The sequence below is a fragment of the Clytia hemisphaerica genome, unplaced genomic scaffold (genome assembly GCF_902728285.1).
Source record: "Clytia hemisphaerica strain Z4C2 unplaced genomic scaffold, Clytia hemisphaerica genome assembly, whole genome shotgun sequence".
NCBI classification, from domain to species: domain Eukaryota; kingdom Metazoa; phylum Cnidaria; class Hydrozoa; order Leptothecata; family Clytiidae; genus Clytia; species Clytia hemisphaerica.
Window position 1 is genome coordinate 18,159 of NW_027104367.1, and position 9,897 is coordinate 28,055.

At 34.5% G+C, this 9,897-nt stretch overlaps 1 protein-coding gene across 1 annotated transcript; it reads left to right on the top strand.

The window, feature by feature from the left end:
* Positions 1-5,631: 5,631 nt before the first annotated feature.
* LOC136818411 (craniofacial development protein 2-like) lies at positions 5,632-6,225 on the top strand. Its single transcript, XM_067074746.1, has one exon. It carries the CDS (start codon positions 5,632-5,634, stop codon positions 6,223-6,225), a length of 594 nt encoding a protein of 197 aa, XP_066930847.1.
* Positions 6,226-9,897: the final 3,672 nt, after the last annotated feature.

Consider the following 9,897-nt stretch of genomic DNA (forward strand, 5'->3'; position numbering starts at 1 on the left):
AATAATTAATATATTGCTTTTCAAACCGAGTTATCCACACTTCCCAAGTGTCTTTACTTAAATATCGCTCAACACTATTTTGTGTTGAGTTGGTTTGCAACAAATCTGGTGGAATATTAATGGTGGGTCCATGTTGAATCTTTGCTGTGTTGAAATCTATTGTCTCTCTTATATCCATTATTAATATGGTGTTCAATTCCTCTTTATGACTTTTAAATAGTTCGTAGAGTTCTGTGACGCTAATAAGATCTTTTGATGGTTGCTTCGGTTTTGGTTGTATCTCTCTGGGAGAATGGTTCTCATTGTTCACAGAGCTATCTTTATTGTTTGGTTGTTGATTATTAGGGGAGGTATGGTTGTCATCGGGCACATCAGGTAAAATTAATTCATCAAGATCAGGAATCTGAAATGTTGACAAGGAAAAACAACATTCAATAACTTTTGCCATAGTTTATACTAGTTTATACCTTTTTCTTCACTGATAAATTTGTTAAATAATAAACAATATAGTGAAAAAGAAAGACATGACTGACCTGTTTCTTCTTGCCGTTTTGGATGTTCCTGAAATTTCAAAATATTTTGTGTAAACTAAGATATCGTATTACTTCGAATAAATGCCCCGGGTGTTCATAAAACTTTTTGGATTTTAGGAGGGGCGTTTATTGGAGGAGGGGCGTTTATTGGAGGAGGTTGTTTAAAAGAAGGAGACTTTCTAAGTTTATTCGAAGTAATACGATTAAAAGTCATCATTTTGAAAGTCATACATACAGAAAGAAGAACATAATTAGAACAACTAAATTAAACCTTTGAAACGTTTTCATTAGAAATAGTAACTAACCTTAATAATAGATCTAAAAATCATGATGTTGAGTATTAAAAAGGTACCTTAGTCTTTCCAAATCTTTCTTTTTCTTCTCATACCTAAACAAAATATTTCATCATAATAAGTTTACGTCATTATTTATCCTTTATTCTGATGCTCTTTAAAAGAAGACCTTAATGAAATTCTAATAGTAAGTCTGAAGGCCGTTTGCTTTAAATTGTGCATTCTTTTCACTATCATGCAGTAACCACGTCGACCAATTAGAAGAAACTTCCCTTGACAGTGTTTCAACTTGGTAGCAAAAAAGATTGAAAACTTAAAGCAAATGAAACTCAATACCATCTCAATACCGGGTCGTCCAAAAAAAACTGCAGATGTTTGGTTACGTTTATAGATATGTGTGATCTGTAAGGTCGACCTTGCTTCATTAAAATTTGGGAAGGTCTAACTTAAATTTTGATTTATAAATTTTTACATTTGGACAATTGGTTCAACTAGCACTTTTCAAAAAGTGCAAAAAATACGTCAAAAATGGGTGATTAAAATTTGATTCGGTTTGTTTTCTCTTTCTTTCGTTTCTTTCGTTTCAATTGAACAGACACGCATTTTTCTGATGTAATTAACTATTCTATTCTGTAAAATTGAATATGAATATTTTCATCTGGTAAAACCTTATTGAAAAGAAATTAGACATTATTGGATAGAGTCAAGTCTGTAAAAATCTCCTCATCACAGTGCTTCGCCATACTTAGAACCAGAAAAGAGAGAGTGAGTTTGGTAGAGTTACTAAATGCTTTTCCCAACGAATAAGTTTTTGTTTATATAACCTTGTGAAATTGTGCCGGTACAATATCATTATTAAGCCATGTCTATTCCATCTCTTCTCGTTATTAATTTAATCACCCATTTTTTTACCATTTCAATCATTTTTAAAAGTAACTGAAATTTTATTTTGAAAACCGATTACTCAAAAAATACAGAACCGAATTCAAAAAAGTAACACTAACAGCTGAAATTTTAGATTGCCAGACTTTCCCCTTTCTTACAATTAAATTCAAGTTTTGTCATATCTTGATCCATTCTGCTCAAAGGCGTTGCCAAACATTGGAAGTTTTTTTTGGACCACCCCAGTATATAAACACTAACGTTTTGCAGCTTTATAAAAATCATAATAAAAACGTTTTTACCTAGCCTGTAGGATTTGATTTAGTTTTTCAGCTTTGACCACACATTCATTAGGGTTGATATCTTTCAACAAAGGTTTGAATACAGTCTGGATAGAAAAGATCATCAAATTTAAAGATAAAAATGTAAGGCTACATCTTTCTGAGAAGTTTTAAGCTTGAAGAATTTGTTTTTGGCTATGGGTATGGCGCGGATTCTAAAATTCTGTAACTGTAATATTTATAAATTTATGCAAACTTATACAGATTATACTCTTTATAAATTATAAATTTATGAAGATTAAAGTTATAGAATTTCAGAATCCGATTTCTAATTTCAAAATTTCTGGTATCCTAATAGAACAAAAAGACCATGTCTGAATTAAAAAAGTATACTACAACAAATTATGCACTCAAACGTGTAAAGAAATATGACATTTTAGATAGAAATTCTGTCCAATTGATGTCTAAATTTTGTTTTTATAATCCTAAATCATGTTACAAAAAATGATGATATTGAAACAAAAACTCAGTAGTTGGACAACAAAATTGCAATTATTATTGACTTATAATTAGGCTTTTTAAGTAAAACTAAATAAAATTATACCTTATTTTTGGAAAATTCATACGATTTGCTTATTGCTTGGTATATGTTGAAACATCTCATGTATAAAATGTAGGCATTTTCATCATCTTTAGCTTTCCAAAGCCCATCAGCCTTTTGGAAGAGGTCACATGCTGACTTGCAGTACCTAAAAGAGCCATCATTCATTATTACTTAGAGAAACAAAAATAAATCTTAAAAAAATACTTTAACTCGATTAAATTTTAAAAAGCAAAAGCAGCAAGATTTCTAGATTTAAATCTTGAGTAAGTATTTCCAAAAAATTTCCATGTATTTAATTTACGGAATAGACATTTTCTTGCCATTTGCACATTCATTGTTCTGGTGTAAAAAGAAAAGTATTGTATTATCAACTTACTGTTTAATTTGGAGTTGTGTATTCAAGTTTAATTTGTTTATTTTCACTTTATCAACATAGTTATTGATTTCTTTCAAGCTGTTGAAATTCAATCCACTTGGATCTAGCGCCATTATGCTACATAAATTTCTTCCCCTCTAGGTTTTATGTCCATTCTTCTTTTCTAATCTATTTTTTGTACTTTATTTCTAAAAAAAGAGTCCAGGTAAAGATTTCACAGCAGCTAAGAGGAAAAAATTAAATGCTGATTTATAAAAAAATATGACAAAATAGAAAAGAAAATACTTTTTTCAATCTTTAAAGATAATTCTTAATTCATTTTAAATATGCTGAAAAACTGCTGACTCAGCAAAAAATATTGATAATTTTTAATATTTAAACCAAAATATCTCAAGATCTAGACATCGAAAGTTAACAAACCACATCATTTTTGCATTCTTCTAATTCAAAGCTATCCAGCTGTGAGAATGATTTTTTCTAAAAATACTCCTAAGAAAATGCTGATGTCATCAGAAAACGCCCAAAACGTCGATTTTTCGCCTTAAAAATGCCATTTCTTGGTACCTGGTGGTCAAAACTTAACAAATAACCCCATTTTCTTTCTTTACTTTTCACGGTGAATCCGTTGGTAGCCTCAGATATTTGATTTTCAGACTTTGAAAAAACCGTTAGTAAAGAGGGGACCCTTGATAAGTTCAATCGATTAACTAAAAATCGATTCACTCAAAAACTGCAGGAGATTTGAAAGGCAAATTTTTTTTGTTAATTGTACACCCTATTAGGAGCATGATATCAAAAATTTGCCCTGATCTAAGGGGTGCCCTACGAAAACCATTTTTAAGGCTTTTTTTTTAATCTCGGACGCTGGTCTATAAGGCCATGCGAAAAGCTAGCTTTTAGGGATCTTCTCAAAAATAAAATCTATGAAAGAATCATGCTGATTTGTGAGTAAAATAAAAAGAAACATTCATAAAGTGAGGATTTAAAAAATTGGGGAAATGTTTCTCTCACTCTACTTTTTTCTCAAAAAAGTTCCCTTTGTAATCACAGTTTGGAGCCTTAGCAATTGAAGATAAATATTCAAAATGAAAGAGAGTGTCCAGTTCTTAGAGATATTGTAACACAATTGAAAATATAAACGATGAAAATTAAGTATTTGAATAATTGCACGCCTAGACCACTATAAATCAAAATCTAGGCGTTCGATGATCACACGTGAATTTTTCTTATGCCGAAGCCTGTAGCGGTGTCAAGTTACTTACTACAGATTTAAGGTAAAGAAGCCCATCATTTTAACTTCTGCGAGTGCTTTAAAAAATTGAGTTTTGGGATCAAAATTTAGCAAAAAAAATTTTTTTGCGGCCAGCCGGGTGAGTGTTTTTTTCGTCACCCGGTGGACCGGAAACAAAATAATTTTTTGGGTTCGCCTGAGTCAAAAAAGGTGATAGGACCCATTTTCAAGGGGCCTCTGGAAATGGAGGAACAAAAAGTTATAAGTAAAGAATAAGTTTTTGTGAAAGGAGAAACCCCAAATGAAAAGAAAATCCATTTCGGCAGAAATATAAACTTTTTTTTGGGACATTCCCATGCTAAAGAAACAAAAAAGTGAAAAAAACTACATGAACATCAAAGAACTAAAATTAGGGGTCACTCACAAATCAATTTTAGGTTAGAGTTTTAAAAGCTGAACCACCCACCCACACCCAAAAACGTCAAACACCTTGATATCCCCGAAAATCGATAAAAACTGCCTTCATTGCTGTTTTGTCAGCCATCTTGATTTTTACTATGGCTCGTTACAGTTTACATTTGAAAAAAAAAGAAACGGAGATAATTTCTAAACTTGTTCACAAAATTCCCGTAATTAATTATCTCTGAAGTATGTGGCGACAGAAAAAACGGCCATCTGCAAAAATTCAAGGGCCGTTTGGGCCGTAAAACAAAGAAAAGACATAAACATCGAGCCGTTTATTTTGGTTTTTGATCAAACAGAAACATGGCGAGAAGTAATATTTGGCATGGAATGAAAAATCGATGTTTCTGGATTTGAAAAAAAACGTCAACAACCTTTGTCTATCCCGAGTCCACAGTGTTATATATATACCGCTGGAAAGCAAAGATCACGGGCTTTCTTTTAGTAAAAACCGGAACGCTTTAGCATACATAGAAAAAAAGTTTGAAGGGTTTAAAGTTCACTGAAAAATGAAACATTTGGTTTGACGTCAACGGTGAATAAGTCTATGGGAGTAATCTCTCTAAAAACTGGGAAACCTGGCCACTAAAAGCCAGAAACCCCAGAAAAAGGGAGCAATGCTCTTTGTCTTATAGGACGAATGACGTGAAGCCGTTCGACTCAAATCTGATGGACGTTTGCTGGATCATGTATCTACCACGTATTTCAGGTGGAGAACAACAGTGCTTCGTGGCTAGAGGTGTCGCGAGCCTCTTGTCATCATGTCAAAAGCTAAAGACTTCAAAGACCTCAGCATCATTACCCACAATGCCAGAGGGCTAAAATCCCAGATAAAAAAGCATGAACTTCTCACTCAGATAAACATTAGAAAATTATTTGCTGTTTGTTTACAAGAAACTTGGACTGTTGGTTTCTCAATTCATGAACATAAAGGTTGTATACTTATTAATAATGGTCATGACAAAAAAAATGCCGACCAGTCGAAGAGGGCAAGAAGGTGTAGGCATTGCTCTTAGTCAAGAGGGCATGCAAGCATGGAAAAATGCTGGCAGCGAAATACACAAGGACTTTGGTTCCAGAATTTTAGCTATTCGTTTGCAAATGAAAGATACGAAAGGAAAAGATATCAGTATCTATCTCATGTCAGCTTATTCCCCAATCGGTTCCGCACCAGATGATGTATGGGAAGAATATCTAGATAAATTTGTTACATGCCTTGAAAGAAAACGGGCATCTGATATATTAATCGTTGGTTGTGATTGCAACCCAAGTATGGGGATAAATGTCGCCCCTTCACAAACTTATAATAGAGCTCCAATTGGTCGTTTTGGTATGGAGCATCGCAACAGAGCTGGTATACGTTTTTCTACTTTTCTTGAAACACATAATCTTATGGCTCTTTCGACGTATTTTAGAAAAAAGAGCTATGCTACATGGAATCATCCACGTTCACGACTCCCTCATCAAATTGACCATATCCTAATTCAAAAGAACGATTTCAAACGATTCATCGATTGCGGTAATTATAATCCACTCATAAACAGCGATCATAATATCTGTTAGATGCAAAATCTGTCTTGTTGTTTCCTTTCGAAAAACTCAAACTCCTCGTCAGATCATATCCAAGCTGGACAGTTCAGTGTTATTAGATCGTGATATCTCACAATCCTTCAATCAACAAGTTGTTCATCATTTCAACCGCTCTCCAAACGATACCAACTGTCATAATAAACTTTCTTACGCTATGAAGACTGCTGCGAAAGATATTCTCCCAAGGAAACCCCGTCCGCAACCCGACTGGTTTGCCGCCAATGAGGACCGCTTATTAAAACTTATCGATATGAGAAACTCTGCTTTAAAAGCAAAAATAAACCGCCCTACCCGACAATCTATCAAGAATCTACGTGTTGCTCGAAAAAACTTATCTTCAGCTATAACGATTGCTAAAGATAAATGGATCGTAAGTAAAATTAACGTTTTAAATGATTCTGACGCATCAAAAAAGGGAACTAAAATATGTTGGGACTCAATAAAATCGCTAAAACAAGGACTTACAAACCAAGACAAGTCAATGAGAAAATGATGACCAAAAGCGATGGTACCAAATCTAAGTCTGCAGAAGAAAATGCAGAGGTGTTTAAAGTCCATTTCGAACAACTATACGACCGTAAACCAACTTTTGACCCCAACGCCCTTGATCTGCGTGCTCGAACAACATCCAGCTAAAGAGGACGTAGATCACCTCCCAACTGATCAAGAAATCAGAAAAGCAGTTACCCGTTTGAAAAACAATGCCCCTGGAGAAACTGGGATAACCTCTCAAATGTTCAAATCGATAGTAGAGGACCCAGAAACTTTTACACTATTGAGAAATGTTGTTACTGAGCTTTGGAAAACTGAAAATCCCCCATCTGAATCGGACTACTTAAAATATTACCAAAGAAAGGTGACCTGAGTAAGCCCGGTAATTATCGCGGTATTATGCTGCTCGAGGTATCCTATAAAATCGTAGCTATTATCATTCATGAACGACTTCAACCAATCGTTAATTCAATTGACCACAAATCACAATGCGGTTTCCGTTACGGAAGAGGATGTCAAGATGCAATATTCACAGTCAAACTTGCTATGAAAAAAAGGCGTGAACACAACTCCGAAACACGGATCTTATTCTTAGACTTAGTGAAAGCCTTTGACCGGGTTCCTAGAGAACTTTTATGGGGGGTACTTGAAAAATTTGGTGTACTTCTCAAAATTGTCAGAATTTTAAAATCGCTTCATCAAAATTTCAAGGTGAACTTTGAAGTAGATAATGTTTCTCACTCTATTAACTGTACCATTGGTGTGAAGCAAGGGGACATTTTAGGTCCCGTGCTATTCGTTATGTATATTGCAGCCATTATGATCACATGGCATAAGCGTTATGATCGACCCTTGTGCATCTTTCGTACAAAAAATGACTTTGGCATGACCGGTAGGAGATACAATGTCAAAGGGACTGATTTCGCCGTACCAGATTCAAAATATGCAGATGGCACTGCCGCTTTATTTACGTCAAGAAAAGACGCATAAATTTACATGCCTCCTCTATTTAATCACTTCTTATCCTTTGGAATGGAGGTCCACGCTGGAGACGATTTGCAACCAGAAAAACCCTCAAAGACAGAGATTCTATATGTCTCTGGGCCGAACCCAAATGTTGACCCACGAAACCTAGATCCCATAAAGTTTGGAGATGGAAAATTTATCCCTGTCACAGATAGTTTTTGCTACCTTGGTTCGTTCTTATCGAGAGACACAGATGACGAGATTGATGTTGTATCAAGATTAAATTGTGGAAGTAATGCTTTTGGCACCCTTAGATCGTGTATTTTTGCTAATTCTCGTGTCTCACCAAAAGTTAAGGCAGTCGTATATGAGACTCTTATTCTTTCTATTGTTTTTTACGGCTCAGAAACATGGAGTCTTACCGAAAGATTGTTTGATTTATTGAGATTATTTCATCATAGATGCGTACGAGCAATGTGTCGTGTAAACCTGTTACATGTTCGAAAACACAGAATATCTACAGAAAGTTCACTTGAGAGACTTGGTTTAAAATCTATTGATTGTTATATCACTCGACGCCAATTGGCATGGGCTGGCCATGTTGCAAGAATGAGCTTTGATCGTTTGCCACGCAAAATGCTTTCTTGTTGGGTTGTATCTAAACGTCCAAAAGGTGCCCCAAAATTTAAATATGGAAGGGGTCTGTTTAAATCTTTGAAAAAGGCTAATGTTCCCAATGATAATTGGTTTGATCTGGCTAATGATAAATTATGGTGGAATTGTATGCTTTGTGATCTGGATTTCTAGTCTTTCTAGTATATAATATTGTTTTTTTTTATTTGTCAACCATAGTGCATTGATTTCCTAGGGATAATATATTTTTTTATATATTTTTCTAGGCCGATTTCCACTGCATGGGACGGATTACTCTCTCTCTCTCTTGGTTTGACGTCAACGAAAGTTGCCTGACTTCTGGGGAGTCGCTACCGTTACTGTAACTGTTCTAACTTGGGACTATCTGACAAAACATGGGATGGCAATTTGGCCACCATTTCACCAAACCTCCTTTTTGCGAAGCGAATTTATGAGCGAAGCAGTTTTGCAATATTGTGTGCACGTACCTTTAACTTCTATCCCAAGCGAAAATTTGCTATATAAATCACATCTTCAAGCCAATGATTTTATAAAAATGACCTTGAACGGTTTGGCTTGAAGCCACGAAAACTTTCTCGGTTTGGTAACTAGGACTGCGAAAAAAGCCGTCTTAAAATGGTGTACCCTAGCAGTGAACAGCAACAAAATTACCGGAAGCCGAAAAACGGACTTAGAATCTGAAGTTGATCAAATTGCCACACGGGCGGCACACATCTAAGCAATCTACATTGCGTCACAAACCGCCATAAAAACAAAACTCAACATTCTCACAAAAGTTGTCCTTTTGATTTCCCAAACATTCGTCTAAATTGTCACTTCCACAATAATTTATGTAAACTTCAATTTCGGTCAGTCCACAGTCGTCTTCAACATATACACGTGTTTTTATTACGTGACCGAAGTGTGTACTAAAACAATCCAGGGGTAAGTGGCGAAGCAACACAGCAGACTATTCGTAAAGTAAAGAAATATCTTTTGGAATTGACAATCAAATATACCTTAAGGGAAGAAATTTTTGCGGAAGAAATTTTTGCGGAATTTAATTTCGCGAATTTGGGCGTAATTCGCGAAATTAAATTCCGCGAAACACACCAAAATTGTTAAATCGCGAAATTAAATTCCGCGAAATTCGATTTTTTTTCTTCTTCTTTTATTTTGTTGCTTTTGACCAGGTTTTACCAAAAAAGATGGACACAATTGATTTTTAAGCATTATAACGTGTATTTTTTATCAAATATAAACAAATATAAACAACTCCGTGATGATGCTTAAAAGTTAATCTAAGTTGATAAATTCTTCTCAATCGCGAAATTAAATTCCGTGAAACTTTTAAAATCGGCTCATTCGCGAAATGAAATTCCGCAAAATTTGCCATTTTGAAACTCTGATTCGCGAAATTAAATTCCGCAAAAATTTCTTCTCGCAAAAATTTCTTCCCTTAAGGTAATATATTATATTATAGTTCCTTAAATTAAACAATCAAAAATTCATTTTTCATTCGCGAAAAATAAAAAAATGAAAATAATGAATTAA